Source organism: Sminthopsis crassicaudata, chromosome 1 (genome assembly GCF_048593235.1).
Source record: "Sminthopsis crassicaudata isolate SCR6 chromosome 1, ASM4859323v1, whole genome shotgun sequence".
In the NCBI taxonomy this organism is placed as follows: domain Eukaryota; kingdom Metazoa; phylum Chordata; class Mammalia; order Dasyuromorphia; family Dasyuridae; genus Sminthopsis; species Sminthopsis crassicaudata.
In genome coordinates, this window is record NC_133617.1 from 527699372 (window position 1) to 527722452 (window position 23081).

At 36.4% G+C, this 23081-nt stretch overlaps 1 protein-coding gene across 1 annotated transcript in view; it reads right to left on the reverse strand.

Annotated features, from left to right (window-relative positions):
• The window catches only part of SHB (SH2 domain containing adaptor protein B), a 349572-nt gene that overhangs the window by 131347 nt on the left and 195144 nt on the right, over nt 1–23081 (reverse strand). Inside the window, 1 exon segment of the mRNA XM_074281807.1 lies at nt 8386–8601. Coding sequence (XP_074137908.1) covers nt 8386–8601 — 216 coding nt within the window.

Sequence of the window (23081 nt, forward strand, 5' to 3'; positions counted from 1 at the left end):
GAACAATCTACACAGGGCCACTACAAACCTTCAATTTGTAAAAGAAACATTATATCTGTGAAGCATTTGTGATGAAACCAGGTACACCTCTATACTTGAACCTAAGACCTTTGAGGATCAAATTATTGTTCTTTTCTCTGAACCATGCTACTTCTCATGAATACAATATGAATGCAACAAGATACCGTGGCCATAAGAAATGATAAATATGAAGAATTCAGAGAAATTTGATAAGAATTTTATGAACTGATGCAGACCACAATGTAAAAGAAAACAATAATGAAAAGACTTTAGAACTTCAGTTGTGATGCCAAAAGATTGAGAGTTGAACATGTTTATCACATAAAAGCAGAGATAACAGTGTACTATGGAATCTGAAAGAAGCATGTTATCTACAGATATGGACAAAGCATCTATTTGTTTTGTCTGACTTTTTTCTACTTGTTACAAGGGAAGATGTCACACAGGAAGTGACTATGAATGATATGTGTATATATATGCACACACACACATATATAAATAACAAAACTTTTCTCTTCCTGAATTTTAATCCTCAATGCCAAACAAAGGAACTTGGGGCAAATGGTTTCCAAATAAAACCATCAGGTACATTTTAGGTTTAAAATGCAGAATGCTTTATTCTAAGCAAATCAGTTTTGACTTCTCCAGACTGGAAAGGGATATTCCCTTCATGGGTTATAGTCAGAAATGAAACAGCATTATTAGGACATTATGCATATACAATGCATTTAAGGGTTAAAAAAATGTGCCTCAGGTTCTTCACTTGTAAAATGATGGGAATTGAACTGAATGGTCCCTTCTAGCTCTAAATCTCTGATGCTATGATCACAGACCCTATACAAGTTGGATAAAACCAACTCAGAACTGACAAAAGAAAGCAGAAAATTTAGGGATATCATGAGGCTCACTTTAATTAAGGTACTTGGCCCGGAGCTCAGTCTGGGATGTGAGTAGCTTTTTGAAGAGACTTTTTTTTTTTTTGTTTTTGAGTGTTGCCCACAGCTGTAATGCATCCCTTCCTTTTTTCAGGAAGACTGATGGACTAATAGAGAAAGCCAAGTTTCATGCCTGGACTGCCCCTTCTAAGTGAATGGGAAGTGATTTTTAAGAACCCACCTGGTAATGGGTCTGGGGCTGTGACCATGCAATTTGTTCCTACAAAAGCTTCAATGGGAATTTCAAAATTGGATAGAAACAGATGCTCTCCTGTCTAAAATTCAGAAGTCCTGCTGGTGGAAGGGTAGGTGGCATGCAAGGCTGATTAAACTTACAATATCCTTCTGTTCCCATTGAGATACTATATTGTTTCCCTCTGTAAGCTATGTGGGTTGCTGGGCTGTGAAATCAGATCCTCAGGATTTGCCCTCTGCTGCTGGGACTCATCAAAAGCCAAATGTTCCTAATGTTTTCTGGCATTGGGGAATTTTAGCCAATGACTGCACACTCATGCTGCTGAATAGGGGAAACATGCTACTGGTCAAGATCTTTTGAGAGTTTAAAATATTTCTCGCCTGCCTCCTATTGAAAGTCTCAACTAAATAATGCTAGCAAAATTCCAAGAGAAAGAATGAGTCATGGACACTTTATATGTGTGACTTGGAAGAGTGCTGGCACACAATTTTACTTAGGTTGTGACACTGCACTGATTTCATGAAATGTGGGTTCTAGTTTTCCTGGAGATGTTTGTGCACACACAGAACTCAGAGACCACTAATATGAAATGGATGCTTCCACTGGAAAATTCAAAGCATTTTTTTTCTCACTAACAAACCTCCCTTTCCATAATGTCAAAGAAGTTGAAAAAGGACAAAGTGTTGTAGAAATTCAAAGCAATAATTCTGATTTATTCTCTTCTTTGCAACAAGTCTCTCCCCTTTATAATACCCTGGAAGTTTCATATATGGAAGAGGTTTAAGACAATTTAAGGCAAATGATTAAAAAGAAGGGTGGAAAGATATGAATTTCTTAGGCTTGGCTAACTGACTTTTTTTTTTTTTTTTTTTTTTAAGAAAGCAAGCAAATGGCAGTAACAAAAATCCCAAACAAAAGACTAAAACTAACATAACTCATCATCCTTTAGACTAATATAAGCTTTACATTTCTTTATAGAAGAGTAACATTTCTAAGATGTCTGCAGTGCTTGGGTTTACAAGTAGGTGGTTATATTTATTGAGAAAGGCCATCATTTTACATTAATTAGTCCTCATTACACTAGTCCTTCTACCATTTTCTTCTCCAAAGGCCTTTAAAGAAGCACAAACTAATGAAAACCTTTCTTAACTGTCAATTTAATTCAACAAGCATTTATTAAGCAACTACTATGTGAAGACATGGAGAAAAAGAATAAGAGAAGCAGAAAGAAAGAAAAATCAGAGAGACAGAAGACAGAAAGGGATGGGAGAAAGAAATAGGAGATAGAAATGGAAGAGACACAGAAGTAGAGACAGAGATAGACAAAGTTGTTCAGAGAGATGGAAAAGAGTAATAGAAGAAAGATGGAAGAGAGACACAAAGACAGAAAGATAGGCAGAGAAAGAGAGGTCAGAGAAAGCAGGGAAAGAGTTAGCAAGAGAAATAGGGGAGAAATGTGAGAGACAGAAAGACAGAGAGAAAGAAATAAATAGAGTTAAATAGAGAGAGAAAAAGGGAGATAGAGAAATATAAAGACAGAGAAAGAGAGAAAAAAAGAGTTAGAGAAGATAGAAGAACTATGGGGGAAAGCTAGTAAAAAACAAGACAGAGAATGACAAAGAGACAGAAAGACACAGAGGGGAGAGGGAAGAAATGAATAAGACGAGAGAGAGAGAGAGAGAGAGAGAGAGAGAGAGAGAGAGAGATCCAAAAAAAGACAGATGGGAGACAGGAGAGATGGAAGAGAGGGATGAGAGAGAGGAAGGGGACAAGGGAGGGAGAGGGGAAGAGAGAAAGGCAGACTAGTGTACAGGATAGTTTAGCTGGACTTAGAAAGACTAAGTTCCAAGTTCCATCCCACATCTGATATAGACTGTCTGTATCACTCTGAGAAAGTCACATAAACTCTCCCCAGCACTTCAGGAAACTCTAAGTCATAAATCACAGAGAAGGTACTATTCTGGTAGAGCAAATTCTTCATAAGAATCTCCCCGCCACTCCCAATTGAAATCACAGGTCCAACACTTAAGTATTACCCACTGTGCTTGTTGCTAGATGTATAAAATCAATAGCAAAACAATATGCCCTCTGGGACCTTATGTTCTCTTTTGGGGAGGGGGAATAACATGTGAATGGAAAATTAAATATAAAATATGGGCAAATGATTGTCAAAGGCATTAGAAACTGGAGCCTCGAGGAGGAATGGGATGGACTTCCTATAAAAAGTGATGAGGAGAGAGTACTCAGAAGCTCAGCAGATCATGGCTCTAGTTTTGGAAGGGACCAAGAATACCATCTAGTCTAGTTCCCTCATTTTACAAATAAGAAAGTAAAGGTTAATGGATAAAGCTTGCTCAAGGTCACTCAGGGGGTAAGGATCAAAGACGGGATTTGACTGAAAAGCAAGTATATTTTCTGTTGTCCCACAGGGAGGAGGAGCTCATGCAGAAGCAACACCAATCAGGTCAGTTTGGCTGGATCATAGAATGTAACCCTAGAAAGGTATGCTGCAGCTAAATTGTAAAGGATTTTGGAAGCCAAATAGGAATTTGCACTTTACTCAATAGGAGAGAATCTTCTCAACAGTAAGATTCTAGAGCAAAAGAGAGACATGGTCAGATATTTGTGTTAGGAATATTAATTCTGAAGCTATATGGAAAAGGGATTGGGGAAGAAAGAAGCTAGAGGCAGAGAAAGCAATTTGAAGCTACTGTAACTATTCAAGGGAAAGGTAATAAGGCTTTGAAATAGGACGGGGCTGTATGACTGAAAAAGGGGGAAAATCTGAGATATATAATGGAAATAGGACTTGAAATGAAGGGAGTTCCAGCATCCCTGACTTCTTGGCACTGAAAAGCTGATAAGACTTTGCAAAATGATATATCTTTTGGGGTTACAATGGTAGTACCTTCTTGGAAATTGCATTGAAAGTCTAATAGGTGAATAATGCAAACATTATCACTGATGAGAAAAGGGATCTAGCTTAGTAAACTTGGTAGACAGTGTGTTCCTCCTCGCCTCCTTTTTTTACTATTTATTGGCAAACCTATAACAATAGTTTATTATCTGACAGTTGCAGAAAGACATGACAAGCAAGAGCTGACCAGATTCCAGCTTCTTAAACTGTGAGTAATGATCCTATATGGGATCTCATAACTGAATATGGGTTGACACAAAATTATGAGTTATGTAAATGTTTGGTTTGTATACCTATTGCATATACCTGGGATCACATAAAATTTTGAAGGGTAAAAAGTAGAAACAGTTTGAGAAGCTCTGGACAAGATCATGGGATATCAAGGACCCTCCTTGGCATCTGCAGGAATTCAGGGCTGATTTTTAAGCTTTTGGATGCCATCCAAAATATCTGAATAGATATTCTAATCACAATGTTATGATAACTTTTTACTTTGGCAGTTGATCCAGATATAAGTCAGACTCCCTTCAATTAGAGTCCATATTTATTGGCTCATTATCAAATATTTTTAAAACCCTGAAATATCACTGGGAAATGAGTGTAAACTGTTATTTTTACCTTCTGAATCCAATTCTTCCTGTGCAACAAAAAATTCGGTTCTACACACATATATTGTATCTAGAATATACTGTAATATATTTAACATATATAAGACTGCTTGCCATCTGGGGGAGGGGGTTGGGGGAGGAAGGGAAAAAATCTGAATAGAAGTAAGTGTAAGGGATAATGTTGTAAAAAATTACCCATGCATATGTACTGTCAAAAAAAAGTTATAATTATAAAATAAAATAAAAATGAAAAAAAAATGAAAAAAAAAAAAACCCTGAAATATTCTCCTGGGAACTAGTTATCAAAATTGTGATGTACCCAGGTACAGAATTCTAAGACCTGTTTCTATAACTCTCATGGGTGGAGTTATTTTTTTTTAATTATTATTTTAGCAGATTCACAGGCATTCATTTCTCAATTTGGTAGCAATTTCCATGACTTTATGGGGCAGTTAGGTGGCACAGTGGATGGAGTCCCTAACCTGAAGTCCCAAAGACTTCTTCCTGTGTTCAAATTTGGCCTCAGACAGTTACTATCTTTAAATCACTAACTGAACCATCTGTAAATTGAGCTGGAGAAGGAAATGACAAATGACTCTAGTACTTTAGCCAAGAAACCCCAGATGGGGTCGTGAAGAGTTGGACATGACTGAAGCGACTGAACTCCCATCACTAAAAATTTTAAAAAGATCCTTTGCCTGAGAGTCTGCCATGTAAGCTCTCCATGTAATTCCAGGTGACATAAATTAATAAAATAATCATCATACATCAATTTATTTGTTACATGTAGTCCTTTTTCAAATCGGGCATACTCTATGCTACTTTGGTTCCAAAGCATATCAGTAGTCACAAATGGTGGCAAAGATAACCACTTTGTATTATCCAGACTATTCTGTCCACATACATAGAGCCATTCTAAAAGTTTTTTAAAGGATTTAAAAATTTGAATCAATTAAAGAAAAATTATTGAAAATGTTCATAGTCAATGTTGCAAAATTATGCAAAACTAGCTTCAGGAGGAAGAAAGAGGAAGAGAAATAGAAGATACCTCTTCGTGCTTCTTTGCAGAGCTTGGGGTCCATGGTTGGGAACACTGAGAGATCAGTGTTTTTTTGGTGAGATGAAAAATATTAAATATCTACTTTTTTAAAAAAGCTAAATTCTTAATTGCACAATACAGAAATACCTAAGAACTGATTTAATTTTTTTTGCATTAGAGACCTGAAAAATCAGAGATAAAATTATTTTAGATATTACAGTCCTTTTGACACGATAGTAGTCTGTGATTTCTAGAACAAGTCTAAAATTCTGAACCTTAGTCTTTTTAACTGTAACATATCTTTAGCTTTAAACAAAAAAACCTCACCAAATTAATAAACATTTGTAACTATGTTAAAAAAATTTCTACATACAAAGTATCCATGAAAAGTTTAATTACTTCCTTGGCATCCTATTCTATTTATGTTTGTTCACTCATCCATGTATCTGAAACACATTTTCCTTTCAATGTAGTCATACTAAGTATATAAATTTATGCTTTCTTCACTTTGTATTACCTTAAATAAGGTATTCTAAAAGTTTTTTAAACTATATTTTCCTTATTTTAATGACAGTATAGAATTCTATTACCTTGCTATAGCATATTTAGTTATTCATATTTGTTAGGGGTTGAAGTTGTGTATAGCACTTTGCAATTACAAATAATGTTATATATGCATATATGTATCTTTCTATCTCTCATTTTTTCATCTCCCTTTTTTTCTTTAGGATAATATTAAGGGTATAATCCTAATGAGAATGAATCAGAGAACAATTATTTTTCTGACTTTTGTGTACTGCCATATAATCTCTGAAAAAGGTTTTATTACTATTACTGTAGCTCAGTGCTTAGGACAGTGCTTTGCACTGAATTGGTACTCAATAAATATTTATGTAATTGAATTCCACTAGTGATCTATGCATGAGTGAAACTATTTCTTTAGGATTCACAAACATTGAGTTTTGACACGCAAGTTATCTTTGCCAATTTGATGGTTATAAAGTAGAGTAGTTTAAATTAACATTTATTCATTATAAAAGAGAATAGGCTTTTAAATGAAGTGGACATAACTGAAATCCCACTTCCCTGTTACTCTCTCCTATGTATGGACTAGATTAGAACAATATAAGAAAAAAAAAAAGCTTTATTCTACATTAAAAAATTTTTTTTTCTTCAAATCCCTCTGAGAGAAAAAGCTCCTCCTTTTCCTTTGGTTTCTCTATCATTCAATATACGTTTAAGGGATTTCTGATACTATAAAATTGTAATGACAGAGTTTTAGAAAAACATTCTCCTTGGGAGTACCTGCTTGATGAGAAGCTGGAAAGTGGCCAGTCCTGGAATTTGAGAAGGGAAAGGTTGAATATTGATTGAAAGCTATTAATCATTCTCTCTGCTTTGAAAGTAAGTTGAGCCTGGAGGCAGCCCACTTTCAGATAGGAAACGGGAATTGGTGGAAAGCCCAAAATGTCATGCAGGCTTTGAAAGAGGAAGAGATAGGAAGGAAGGCTGCTCTTGGTAGCCAGAGCCACTCAGTTCTCTGGAGTTCAGTTCTGCCAACTATTAAATTTTAAAGTTGAACTAACTGTAAAATGGTGCGATTCTGATTCAAAAGGGCTGATGTTAATGTGGAGTCAAAGGTGACATGTTATTAGAGGCCACACGAGACTGGGAACTACTTGAGAATAGCTGTAACATTTCTTTCACCTTTCTTTGTATACCTAACACTTAGCACAATGTTTGGCATAGACAATAGAAGAAAAGAATACCTCACAGAATATATAGTGCTTAACACATGCCAGGCACTATGCCAAGTGCTTTAGAATTGTCTTACTGGATCTACTGTGTTAGAAAGATGCGATTATTATCCCATTGTACAGTGGAGGAAAACTGAGGCAAACAAAAGGGGAGGTGACTTGACTGGGCTAATACGGCTAGTCAGTGTGAAAGCCCATAATCGAACCCAGTTCTTGCTGATTTCAGGCCTGGCACTCCAGTTGCTGTAGCACCTCATTGCCTAGAAATAGCAAGTGCTTACTAAATGCTCACTGACAGACTGACTACAGAGTATGGGTCTAAAGGCTACCTTCTTAACACAACAAGTTTTCACAGAAGGAAGAACTGAGCTAAGCATACAATTGGTGAAGATGATTCAGGCAAATCACTGTAATCAAATGGCAAGGGTTGGATTTTCAGAGACCAAGATACTTCTAGGAGAAAGGCTAAGGAAACTTCTGTAAGGTCAGTGCAGGGGAAGGCAGGATGGAGGGTTCAGATTTGGACACAGCAGTGGACTCTACCATGGCTTGAGTCATTCCCCTCATATTTTTCCCTTTTCCTGGGACACTGATTTACCTAACTCAGGGAGGTGGTGACAGTATGGGCAATAATCTAATAAACATTGCTGAGTTTTCAAATAAAAGGTGTATAAATTTGCATACTTCAATGGATATGTATTTTCATAGATATGAAGCTAATTTCTCCAATGATATCAATGGCCACCAATACATACACACAAAATGGTTTTTAGTGAAACACTTGCAAGAAGTAAATTGATGAAAAACGCTCTTGCTTATTTTGGAGAACTCTTTGCATGTTTTATAGTAGTGAATATACATCCAGGATAGACAATTTAAAAAATGTGAGCATTATTAACTCCTTTCTTTTACCTGCTAAGGCTGGAATCGTGACTTTGTTCCACTCCCAAGGCTGATCATACTCATCTGCAGGCCTGTCATCATCCTGTGGCAATTTGCTTTCTCTTAAACGCTGGCTGACCAAGCTTTCAGAATCTGAATCCACACCATTGCCTTCTGGTTCATAAGGTGTGTCATATAACTGGACACCTTTATTCTGGGATTTCACACTTTCTTGCCTTTGAAATTCTGCAGAGAAAAAAAAAAACCATGGTATTAATGTGATTTGATGGTAATCTGTTATGCAAACTTTATTTAACAAGCATTTTTAAACATCTATTTATATGTAATGCACTATACTTGGATGTGGTATTAAAAAGAAAAAAGATATGATAGGGTTTGGATCTTCAGTTAAAGTTCTGGCCATTTCTTATCTTTCTAGCTTTTTAAGGCATTGCTCCATCTTATACTGTACTAGCCTGTTGCTCACAATGTATAGGACAATGTTTCCTGTGCCTTTCTATAGGTTGTCACTTATGCCTGAAAGGCTCTCAGTACTTATTCTGTATTCTTGGGATCCTTGGTTTTCCTTTAAAACACAAGTCAAGCACCACCTCCTTGAGGACCTCACAAGTGACAGTGCCATCCTCTCTCATATTACTTACTACATATGATGAATCTATTGATTTACATACATTCATGCCTATAGTTTATTTGTTTCTGGGTTTTTTTTTTTTTGTGTAAGTGATATGTGTAATGATTTATAGATGTTTTCTCCACTAAAACGTAAGTTTCTTGAGAGCAGGGATTATTTTTGCTTTCTCTTTATAACCTCAGTCTTTGGCACAATGCCTGGAAGATAATAAACATTTAATAAGTTCTTGATTGATAATTGATTGCTCTGGAGGTATTTATAATATACAGATGGAGAAACAACTACATAAATAATTAATAAAAAAGGAAAATGTAAATGAAATACTTTTTAAAAAAATCCCAAGTAGCTGGAGAAAAGAGTATTGTAGTTATTTAAAGGTTCTGGTAACCTAACAATTGTTGTTGTCATCCCCATTTTCAAGAAGACCAATGAAAATTGTTTGTGAATTGGATTTAAGTGAAGCAGAATTGTTAGCCTTCCTCTCCCTCCCAAAGTCATCAAAGGCCAGTGTCAAGATATGAGGCAGTTGATGGTCTGGGATGCAGTGGATGTCCTTGTGTATTTGATGCCTGATCAAACTCTAAGCTTTTCATAGCTTCAGCTGCCTTACAGCTGTTGGGACAAAGTGTACTCATTCTTCCACTAGGGAAAGTCTTCACATGCTTAGGGAAGACATCACCCTAATTCATCAATGGGTTGAAAGCCTGTTGGTTGCCTTCAACCTGGGTTAGCCTATGTATTGAGACAATTTTATCAGAGTGTGACTACAGCACATGCTATATACCCACAGGTGAGAGCTAGTTGGACATCAAAAGTGGACGGGCACTGCTGAAAAGGGCTTGGAAAGGCACCACTCCAGAGCTGCCAATTCTCCTAGAACACCCCATAAGTCCCTACCAAACAACTGTGCATACACATTGAGACATGGTATGAGGTAATGTTATGTCAAGCTGGCCTTCTGTCAGGAAGAACAAGTTCAAATACCGCCTGGCTGGTGAATATGAGTAAGTCACTTTTAACCTCCCACTGTTGCTGTTTAGTCATTTTCAGTTGTGTCGCATCCTTCAGGAAGCCATTTGGGATTTTCTTGACAAAGACACTGTAGTACTTTGCCCCTTCCTTCTTCAGTTCATGTTACAGATGGGGAAACTGAGGTAAACAGGATTAAGTGACTTGCCCAGGGTCACATACTAGTAAGTGTCTGAGCCCACATCTGAAGTCCAATCTTCCTGATTCCAAGTCCCGTGTACTAACCATTGCATCATCTCTCAATATCTCAGCCATAAATTCTCTAAACCTTTTTAAAGGTGTAGAACTAGTGAATACTTATACTGATAAAGGGAGATCTTATGAAAAGCTCTCTACTTTGATGACATCAGAGGTTCAGTTTTTTAAAAAGCCCATAGTGGTACCAGTTTTCAAAAAAACAAAAGGACAATAAAATAAGTATGCTACAGAAACAGTATAACTAAGACTGGAAAATCCTTGCCACAAAAGCCAATATTTTTCAAATGAAAACAGGAAGGGAGGAAGGGAGGAAGGGAGAAAAGGAAGAAGGAAGGGAAGGAGGAAGGTTGAGATGAGAGACTTAATTGGATTGGAAGGGGGAGGGAGAACTAAAGCTTCAAACTGCTAGGGAACAAAACCATGGCTATAGGTTAACACATTCTTCAGATGTGACAATTCAATATGGCAAATTCAAAGGTGAGTTTCACGTAATCAATCAATGCTTTTCTTTCCTGAACATCTTTTCTATGCTACTGTTAAGTAAGCTTCTTTTGTTGTATGTTCCACAGTTCCAACCCTGAGCTTAAACAGCCACATTGGTCTGAGTTGATCTTGGTCATAAAATAATAAAACTATACAGAATATAATTATCCTTTAATAATTCATTGATTTTATAGGACCTTAGCTGTATCATTAAAATTACTAATTATCTTTGTATATTGCTGAAAAAATCTTATTGTTCAGATTCTGGATGAAATATTTATTGTAAACATTCAAGAATGAAAAAAATTTGTTTGGTCTTTTAAAAATTGCCTTTTCACTTCTCCCAGAGATCATAGTAAAATTCATTTACAAACATTTATCAAGCACAACCAAGTGGCAAGCCCATAAGTATTGCAAATATCTATGCTGGTTACTGGAAAAAGATATAAACTCACAAAGCATGTGGCCCTTGTTCTTAAAGAGAATGCAATTTATTAGGTGAGTTAAACATATACATAAATAATTAGAATACATTCTATATGCTCTTATCATATTTTCTTCATCTATTACATTCTTATGAGAAAATTTACTTCAAATGCAATACCTTCTAGGAAGCTTGGACCTCATATAGAATTTTGTTTTATAATTCTCAAATGTATTTGTATAATTTAATATTGAACATTTGAGCTATCAGCATTGGTGTCTTATCTTCATATTATAACAAGAAATCTCTTGAAAGTATCCAGTGTTGGGGATAGCTAGTTGGTGAAGTGGAGGCCCTGAAGGCAGGAGGACCTGAGTTCAAATTTAGCCTGACTTCCTAGTTGTGTGACCCTGAACTAGTCACTTAACCCCAGTTGCCTCAGAGAAAAAAAGTAGACAGCATCTTACCTGAATTTTTCTTTCTGTCCAAGGGCCTAGCAAAATACTAGATCATTGGAATTAGAAAAAGAAAAACCAAAAATAAAAAAAGCTCAAAATCTTATAGAAGAAATAATTTGAAAATAATCTCTTGCCTAAAACTTCAACCACAGACTCTAGTGTACTGATACCAAAAACCTAGAAGACTGCCCTAAAAGGAGGAAGAATCATCTACTGAGTGAAGCAAAGCTTCAATTGTTCATGTTAATTGTGAATAGGCCTGCCTGACTTACTAAAACTATGAGTAATAGGATATCCACAAGCAATTTTGTGATTTAATTTGTGATGTTTAAGAGATTGATGAAAAAAAAGTTCCCAAACAAAGGTTCATGGACATACATACACCCACAAGCTTGACAGATGTGGCTGAGTCACATGAAGATGTGAGGATGGTGTTTCCATCCTCTGAGTGTTTTAAGTTGGGAGTGGGAGGCAGCTGCCATAAAACAGCTCAGTGAATACTGGTTTTCATTTCTTGGAGGGTATGACACTTATAGTTTTGGGGAGACTGCTCAAGTCAGAGAAATAGCAATTTCTTTGCTATTCTCTGCATTCTCTAATCAAGAATTGATCCCCCAGTCCAAATCTCAGTACCAGGTCCCCTGTCCCACTCATACTAACCCTTTGGATTGTGGTGCTTTGCAGACAGCCTTGTATACCAAACTAACCTGGTTTAGCTTGTTTAGCTCCTGATTTGAACTATATTCCCAGTCCTAACCCACCCCAAACAGAGGTGGAGAAGAAGAAGCCTTTCCCCACCCAGTTATTTGCCTAATTCACTAGCACTAATTTAACCTGTCTTAGGCAGGATGTGATAATCTAGGGATCTGATGTAAATAAGAATCATCTGTGAATGAAACTTAGAAAAGTACAAAAAATAATTTGGATATAAACATAAAATATTGAATCCTAGAGACTTAGAGATAATTTCCTCCAAATCCTTGTTCAAAAGACCAGTAACTTCTAGAATCATTAATTTATTCATTCATCTAACAATTATTGAATGCTTTCTAAATACCACACACAGAATCCTTAATATAATGGAACTTCTTACACAGATAACTTCTATAAAAGCAAGGTGAATAAACTATACTAGAATTCCTGACCAAACTTCAAAAAAATCAAATTAATTTAAAAACAAAAGCCTTGAAATTCAACAGTAGGGCAGAGTAATAGACGGAGCCGATGATACAAGCTATACACTAAACTGAACAATCCAAGGTTATGTATTCTTTTGGGCAACAAAGAGCCAGTGTGCCTACCCTGGACAAACTCCATTAGTAACTAAGGACTCATATAAGTGTCTAAGACTGATATAAATCTTTGCCCACATATGTATAATAGGATTTTATTGCTAATAAAATGCTTTAAAAAGTGTTTTTGTTTTTTTTTTAAACAAAAACCTTATGTATTGGACAATGCAAGATGTGGAAACTAAGGCCAAGAAAGGTTAACTGACTTGCCTGGTCACACAGGTAAGTGGAAGAGCTGAGAATCAAATTCAGATCTGTCATTTGACATAAAGTTTTCTTTCTACTACAGCAGGTTGGCTATTTAATTCTGGCCTACTGTCTACTTAACAGCTCAAGCTATATATCCCCTGGAGCAGGGCTTCTTGGCAGGGGTGAGGAGTGGAGGTGGGGAGTTGGATGGATGGGAGGGAGGCAGAAGAGGAAGAAGTGTCTGTGAACTTGGATGGGGGGAAAAGTGACATCTTTATTTCAATATAGTTAAGTTTCCTTTGTAATCCTATATATTTTGTGCATTTAAAAACAACCGTTCTGAGAAGGGTTTTATCCTATACATGAAAGTTAAGATTAATAATGATCTTTTAGACACTTATATAAGTCCCAGTAGATACTGATGGGGCTTGTTTGACTTAGGTACTTTGGCTCTTTGTTCCCCCAAAGAATACATGTCCTTGGGCTGTTCAATTCAGGATGAAGTATGCATCACCTACTGAGTGTTACTCTCTCCTAATGCTGAATTTCAAGGCTTTTATTTCTCAACTAATTTGATTTTAAAAATTGTCAGGGACTCTGGTAAAGTTTACCATGCCTTTGCAGTGGTTATTTTTGCAAAAAGATAGTCTATTATATTGTGGATGCTGTGTCTTTTATATCAAAAGCGTTCAATAACTGATGAATGAACGAATGAATAGGTTTCACCAGATTGCCAAAGAGTTCCATAACATGAAAAAATGTTGAGAATTCCTGCTTTAATGATCGGTGTTTTATAATCAACATGAGTGATATGACATAGATCTCATCTCTCAGGATGATATGTAGTCAAACATTAAGATAGGTCACAGGGAAAATACTAAATATTGAATAACAGATTATTATATATTAAGTAATAGTTTTTCCTTTAGGTGAATTGCTGTCTGGTTATAAACACTGAATTTTACTTGTTAAATTCTATTAATTCTGATAGTCCTACAATATCCTTATACATTGTAAGTCATATAGTTTTTTACAATCCTTTTGAAATATTATGTATATCTAAATCTAAGAAAGATAAGTGCAGAAATATACTGATAGCAAATATGAAAATGTTCCCTGTCTCATCTTAATGAACATGATACAGTAAGCATGATGCAGTGGGGCAGAATCTGTACATTGCTTGTGAAGATCCAGGTGTCCTCTTTAAGTTAGAATGCTAGAATGCTGGTGTGATGAAATTTAAAATCAAATATGAAAAAGAGTAAATATGATGATGGGGATATCATCTTAGTGGTAATATTTAAATGTGATGCAAAAGACAGAGCATTTAGACTCAGTTCTCCTACTAAATTCTTAAAAGCCCCTAAGATGCTTCTGCATTGTAGTATTCCAAATGGGCAGAAATGAAAGGTGCCATAAGCAAAAAATGGAGGTGAAAAGTTTCTCAGGACAATGCTGCCTATGGGAAATGGACTACACTTCAGCTCAGAGGCTGCTGTCCAACTCTGGTAAAGACAAGGCAACCATACTAACACTATGGACAAATCACTAAGAAGACATTACACAGGTACTCAGTCTAACTATTAAGAAAGAAGGTTCTTGTCTCAGCTCTGTTAAGCGTGCAGCTTTGTCTTTATTTACAAATTGAGGGGGTGGGAGTAGGGGGTTCTTAACTTGGAGTTGGCCCTTAGACTTGTTTTTAAAGAAGTGTTTTGATAACCATGGTTTCCTTTGGAATCCTACATAATTTGTTTTATAATCTTACTTTATTCTGAGAAAATAAAATGCCAAAGGGATCTGAGACGTGACACAAAAAAGGTCAAAGCCCCACGATCTAGGATCTAGATGGTTGTTAAAGTCTCTTGTGGTCCTAATATTTGCTTTCTTGTCTATGATTACAGTACATCAGAAAAGCACGATTAGAACTGGCACTCTACCAGAAAAGAGCAGCATCATTATATGGAATGGCATCACTAAATGAAAGCTATTCATGAAAATGGAATTCTATTTGTACTAAATGTGAAATTCAAATTTCCATTAAGATATGAAAACTCAGCAAAAATAATGAAAATTCAAAATTTTAAACAAATTTGACTTACATTATTTAAAGCAGTTTAGAAAACACTAATTTTTTCTGTTAATATTTCTATTCATTAAGCAAGACTTTAGAGAAATATGGTATAGTATATATATATATATATATATATATATATAAAGGTTATTTATTCAGGTTATGAGCTAAGTATTTTATAGATATTATCTCAGTTGATTCTCACAACAACCCTGGGAGGTAGATATTATTAGTATCCCCATTTTATAGTTGAGGAAACTGAAGCAGAGGTTACATGACTCAACCAGAGTCACACAATTAATATCTGAGGCAAGACTGGAACTCAGGTATTCCTGACTCTAAACCCAATACTCTATCCATTGGGACATTTATCTGTCTCATAATAATCCCTATCTTTGAATTTAGTAGACTAGGTGACCATGGAAAGGTCCTCAACCTCCCTAAACCCTCAGATTTTCTTCTGTAAAAAAGGATATTTCCCATACAGACCTCAATGAATATCAAAAGAGATAAGGTTTGTATAAATAAGTATGTAAAGAACTTTGAAAAATTTGAAGTTCCTTATAAATTTCAGTTACAATTATTATTATTTTACATACAAAAAGGGAGCAATTATTTCATGCCAAATAGTCAAATATAGCCTTTCTTCTTGATTAAAAAATTTGTGTGGGCTTTCTTTATTGCAGATTCCAACATCCAGGAGTCCAGGAATCTATCTAATACAGTAGTCAGTGGTCATATGTTTTAAATCATGTTATTTTTACAGCCTATCTATAAATTCATAGAAAATGACCTTTAATACCGAGGTGGCAGGTGGCTATTTCATGCCTCTTAGTCAGAGTACATGAGCATTAAATTGACAGGGTGGATTTTTCTTTCTTTTTTTTTTTTCCCCCAGTCACCTCAGGAGAAGAAAGATTGTCACAGGGAAACTAGACACAAAGAGGAAAAATGTAATGAGTGTCTTTAGTTTGCTTGAATTTTGATTAAATCTTTATCCCAAATATTTCCATAAAGAAGTTAAAAAAAAATCTGCATTCCATTCAAGCAGGCAGTCTTGGCCAAAGCACCAGGAGTGGGTTTTTTCATATTGTGTGCTGAGAAAATCACAAAAGCACCTGGCCTTGATAGCTAGTTTTTTGTTTTTGGTGAGTCCATGAACGGCATTATTTATAGGGGTTTATAAGCACAGTCACTGAAACACCCTACAGCGTCCAAAAAGAGATGTACCTCAATTATTTAACATAGTTAGGAAGTAGTAGTTACTTAAGGATAGCCTATCCCACCCCTTTAAAGTTGAGAGTTTAGAGATTATCTTGCTTAATCCCACATTTTACAGGGGGAAATTGAGACCTAGGAAAGTGAACAAAACTACATAATCCACTAAGTCAGTTATTTTGAACCCACAGAGCCCATAGTGTAAGGTTATAATTTAGTGGATTCAGAATATGTTTAATCCATGTATTTCTTCCAGCACTGTAGACTGTAATTCTTTTACATTGTCTCATCTGGTTCACAGGAAGTATTCTTACATATGTTTATTTAATTGTCTCAGTCCCATGGATTCTGGTACTTCAGAGAAACCCAGGTTTGTGATGCAGCCTTCCTTCAGAGAAAACTCTCCTATATTGTTTTTACATACTTGTCTGTCGTTTTCAAGCTCTTTGAGAGAAGAGACCTAGTTTTTATTATGCCTTTTTATTCTCTTAATATATATTTAGCATAAGGCCCAGAACATAGAAAACCCTTTAAAAATACTTGTTAATTGATTTGCCCTTGTTTGGATCTCCAGATAGACCCCACCCTTCTTTTCCCAAGAGAAGCTTTCTAACCCCTATCTCACCCTTGCAGCTGCCCCTAATCATCAGCTGTGACAGTATCTGGCTGACTCCCTAAATAGGCTACCTTTCAGCTGACAATGGGAGAGATCATAGGCCATGCAAACTGTTAGACCACTAGTAGAGGATATGAGAGACGGAAGACGGAAAGAGATAGTTGGCCCAAATTACTGAGAAATTGCATGGGCTGCAAGGGGAATGTGTTAACTGATGATGAAAACCTTGGTTCAAGCAGAAGCTATTGTCAGACATCCTGGAGCAACTAGGGGTGGGTGCTGTTTTCCTATGAACCTAGAGCTGAGTGATTTAAAATTTTGATAAAACTTTATTTAAAAATGTAAAAGAAAAAATATTCCTAGCTTTCAGGTTTTATAAAAATGACCCTGGTGCTGTTGTTTGAACTGTATTCTGATTACTTCCACTCTGGATCCAAACCACAGCTGAAGTCCCCTGGACTCCCCAAGCTCTATTCCAAGAAGGAGGTCAAGGAAGCCTTTGTAACATTCTCCTGAGCAGGGTAGCTGCCAAGCAGGACCACAGAAAATAATCCCCTGCTTTAGAAGCTCAAGCAAATATGTGTTTATAGCAAAGGTTGCTAGCCAGCAGATTTTCTGGTTCCCTTAGGGTCACAGGATATACCAGATTCTTGGTTACCCTAAGTAAGGATTAGGAATTTCCTATCTCTGCCTCAGTAGATCAGTTTTCCAAGAGCTTGGCCCCATCCATCTGTCAATAATTAATTACCCTGAGAAGACCCAGCAAGCAACTTGCCCAACTTGTTTCTCCAGAAACATTTGTCTCCTCCTTTGGTTGCATCTGAAGCTGTGGCGCAAACTTTATCATTCTTCCAGCCCACTCACCTGGAACATGTATGTGTTTGTGTCCATCCCATGCCTGCCACCTTGGGTGTCCCTGTACAAATATCTGTGAACATCTCAAACATTTCTAGGTACACATGCACCAACTTATATTTGTACATTTGTATAATCCTAATAATATTTCTGATTGTTCACACCCTTCCTTTAAGACTCTACTAAGGCTACCTCTACTTCAGGAAATTCTTTCTGATCCCCACATTTCTAGTGTCTTCCTCTCTAAAGTTACCTTGGATATTCTGAATTTATCTTGCATATTCTGATTTATAAATAGTGCTCCCCCCTTATAGCATAACTTCCTTTGTTTTTATGCTTTTTCTTTGTACCTTCAGTGCTTGGCACATAGTAGGTACTTAATAAATGCTTGTTGACAATTGTATGAAAATGTATGCATATACTGGATATTTTTACCATGTTTAATATATTTTGGATTATTTGCTATTTAGGGGAGGGAGGGAGAAAGAAAGGAAACTGGAACACAAGGTTTTGCAAGGGTTAATGTTGAAAAATTATCCATGCATATCATTTAAAAATTAAAAAGCTTTAATAAAATAAAAAAATAAAATAAATGCTTATTGACTATCAATTGTTTGGGAACAGAGCTCTACCAATAGCCTACCAGCCATTACATGTAAGGAACCTAGTGAGAGTTTTTACCCCTATTCTTCACGAATCACCTGGCCTATGTCTGATCCTTGAGACTGAACAGCCAGAGCTCTAGTTTTTGCTATTGAAAGCCACAATGATCTCAAGTATTTGGGTGAATTTTATGGCCTTCATCATTCTGACTTAATAAGAAGGAACAACCTAGAGATTCAGTGCTATTAAAGAGTTAGTAGAAATAACTGGTAGGCAAACAGCAATCTAGACCAGGATTTCTTAAACAATTTTTCATTTTTTTTGCCTGAGAAACATTTGTTGATAATAAATCACACCTTCCAACCCCCACATTCACTTAGTAGACCCCATATGGGATTGTGAATCATAGCTTAAGAAGCTGGGGTCTAGACCAGTGGTCCTCAAACTTTTTAAATAGGGGCCAGTTCACTGTTCCTCAGACTGCTGGAGAGCCAGACTATAGTAAAAACAAAAACTCACCCTCTGTCTCCACCCCTCAGCCCATTTGCCATAACCCATCGGGCCTGCAGATCCAACCAAAGAAATACTATGTTGTACCTCCTCCCATTAGGGCAATGGAGCACCATGAACTTTTGTTATGATTTGCTTCACATTTTCTATGCTTCAGGTACTCTTTCACATAAAGTACAGCTTCTATTTGTATTTTCCTGCCCCCAAATTTTCTCCTGATTCCTTGTCTGTTGCAATGCCACCTTTAGAAACCTCAACTTGAGGCACTGTCTCCTGAGGTCCATTATTTTGGGAAGGTCCACAGGCATGTTTCCACATGCCACAAACCACTTCTCTTCATCTGCTGCACCTTTCCTTTCTTCCTTCCCCTTTCAGTTCCCCTTTACCTATTGTCTTCTCCCATTAGACTGTAAGAACTTTATGAATAGGACTATTTTGCTTGTCTGTATTTGGATCTCCAATGCTTAGAAGAGTGACTGGCACATAGTAAATGCTTCTTCCTACTTCCCAACTAATTTCATTATAATTTCTTCCTTCAATAATTACGGGAGGAGCTGGAGACAACCTAGTTTGGGAAAAGAGCTAAAGTGGCATACACCATGGTGTTGCAAGCTGCCCATAATACTCCCCCCAATGTGGGCTTGAACCAGATTAAAATGCAACTGGGGAATGTTTAACAAAATAAAAATATAACACAGCATATGTAATGTTAATTTGTTTTCATTTAATCAATATAAAGTCTACACAGTCTTTCTAAGTTTGTCACTAAAGTATATAAGGGGGGGGGAATGGAGTAGGGGAGGGAATTATCATCATATAGTTTTGAGAGTCCAGAAAGATAAAGAATCATACCTGCTTGTTATCTTCCATCTTTTCCATGCACTTTCCCAGAGGCTAGCAGAAATTGATTTCAAAAACTTCCCTATAAGTATCCTGATTCACTGTGTAGGATTTCCCTAATCACCCTACAGCTATATCCTGTAATAAATACAATTGTATTTATTATAATTGGATAATTTTATCCTAAACTAAGGCCCTGTCTACCACCACTAATAGTGAAATGGACAAGAAAAATTCGTGCTTAGTATAAATTTGAAGACAAGTGCTATTTATAATTTTTATCTTTTTAAACTCAAATCTAGTATAATGTACTTTACACATAATAGGAACTTCTGTGTTTGATGAAATAAATTCAATTGAACATGTCTAATTTGGGAAATGACAGAATTGTCTCTAAGAACTGTGAACTGGCTGTAACAAGGACCTGTGAAGAGGTCATGAATGGGCAGAGCTTACCCCTCTCCTTCATTTTATAGATGATCTGCCAATATTCACACAGGGAGGGAGGCTGAGCGATAGGGAAGATTGACTGATAGAGACATGGAAGGAATCTCAGATAGAATCAACTCCAATCCTCTTAACTCCCAGCAGATGACTGAATGAATGGATGAAAAAGCATTTAAGTGCCTATTGTGTGTAAAGCTTTGAGCTAGAGAGTTTAGGACAGAAACAAAGTGAAAAAGGAAAAATCAGGACCAACAGTGAATTTACCTGATTTTTTTCCTTTAAAAAGATAACTATATAGAAACACATCAACATCAATTCATCAACTCATTCTATATGACTTTTTTTATTGAATGTTTATGACTGTATAGGTCATGGGTGAATGAGTACCCTGAAACTATACTAAAGTTCTCTATGGATTTCTAAATATTTATAAAAAATGAAAAGTAGTTTAAAGCTCTCTTCAATCCGAGCACACTATACTATAGAAAACAAGCACTTCAAGCTCCCTTTTTCCTTCTCAATAACAAATGGCATCCTATTAAATCTAGGATCAAACGCTGACTATTCTGATTTGACATCTAAAGATCTTCACAACTGGTTCTAATTTGTTTTCCCCCCCTGTCTTCCTCCTCTTACACAATAATTTCTATACTCCAGCCTCAGCTCATGTACCCTAAGGTCTGGCAAACTGGCCTTCTTGCTGTTTTTCCTCTAGACTCTAGCCTTCAATGGCTAGAGTACTTAGTATGAATGGACTCCTTGTTCACACTTGTTCCTTCAAAGCTCATTCTACACAAAGCTCTTTCTGATCCTTCTAATTAGTAGTTTTCTACCTTGACTTCTCAAAAAACAAAAAATTCTTTGCAACCTTCCCCTTCCAAACACACAAAAAAAAAACCTTTCCTTTTTGTTTCAGTTTCTCCATCTATAAAATGGGGATAATAATGGCACCTGGCTCCCAGGGTTGTTGTGAGGATCAAATGAGATAAAATGGTAAAGTCCTTATACAATGCCTGGCACAAAAATGGTTTATAAATGTTAGTCAATATTATTATTATAATTGTTTTTGCATTTATGTGTAATCTGATGAGGTCCTGAATGATATATTAGAGAAAAACTAAAGAATTGATCCCTGAGGCAAGCTGGAAAAAGGCACTGATAGAGATCAGTTTAATTTCATGGTCCCACCTCTGGGGAGGTCATGTAGTCCGAAATTCAAATTATATAAAACCCCTAAGACCTAATCTCTGTAGGGGTCTCCAGCACTCTCATCTTTCTATGTCCTGTCAAAAATCCCAGTCATGTTCCCTGAGGTTAAATTTTCCCTATAAAAGCAACCCCACTTCTTATAGCTGACTCTTTTAGGGTGCTAAGTACCTTTCAGGATTAAACATGTCAGCTAAGGACATGCCCCAACCTCCTAGGATGCTTCCTTTCTACTAGGTTATTGCGACTTCCACAGAAGAACTTGTCTTGCATATGCTCTTCCATTCTACTTCATATTTATCATTCCTGTTGTCTATGTATCCCTTCATTTTGTCTGCGGCCCATTCCCCTAAATAAATCTATCTTTTGCCAAAGAGAATGGCCATTGTGGATTCTTCACGTGACTGAAGCCCAACTTTTGGTGTCTACCATTATCTGGTGCTTATATCACCCCCATCATAACTTAAACACCATCTAGGTGTGCTTAAACATAAAACTGAATAATAACAATGCAGCTAACTTGTATAACCTCCATCAGGGATAAATCTATCTCCTGCCTTTTGTTGGAGGACAATAAGAAAAATGTTCCTAAGTCTTGCAATAAATCACATGGAGGGAAATGAGTAATTATTGTACTATAAATTTAATTTTTATTCCAAGAATTAAGAACTATGTTTTTAATAAGGGAAGACTTTAGTGCATAATCATACACAAATGATATTATCTTTCACATTTTGATTCAACTAAAAACATAGGTCTCTTAACCAGTGACTTCATACAGCATAACTCTTTTCCACACATCCTATAAAAGCTCCAAACACTCAATTCTTTCATAAAATTGAGAAAACAAGGAGACAGTCCCTACATTACCAGTGTAGTAAAACAATGGGTGGAATTTAAGGCTTTAGATAAATATTGTAATTAATGAGAAATAAACCACCAGCTCAATAACATATGAACTCAGCTCTCAAATAAACTAGTAAACGTCCAATTCTAGTGACTCATACATGTGGAGGTGACCTCTGGATTCTCAAAGGCTATCCAGGCAGATTACAAGTTCTGGCAGGTCTCTGTAAGACATAAGGGTTTTGTATACAGACTCTGGGAGAGGCATGATGATTTGCTTAGTCAAGTTTTAAAAAGCTCATCATCAAAATGTTGGCCACCAAGGGAGAGAAGTATCTGGCACCTCAGGAAGCTATTTACCACAGTGTGAAGGATTTGAATCTGCATTCATGGAGGAGGAATCCATGAGAGACTAAAATAAGAAAATGCTGTCACTCAAGTCCCTTATAACTCTGCTTTTTAAGTGGTCATATCTGGTCTAATTGCAGAGGGACCAAAATCTTCCATTGTATTATCGCATGCCACCAGAAGTCTTTTTTTTCTTTATCCCCATAGTTAAATGTCTCATTAGTTCTTGTAGTTCTATAATCTCCCTCTAATAGTGCCATTCACTTTCTCCTCCTGTGCAACTCTTGTCCATATTTTCACAAACATTCTCTGAAAGGGGTCTGCCCAGTGTAAGCTTCCTTTAAAGTCTTTGCTCCTTAGACTTCTACACCATGCTACCTCATCTTGGAATTTTTCTCAGTGACAAGTGCCCCTTAGCCTTGGAACATCCAACTAGCCCTT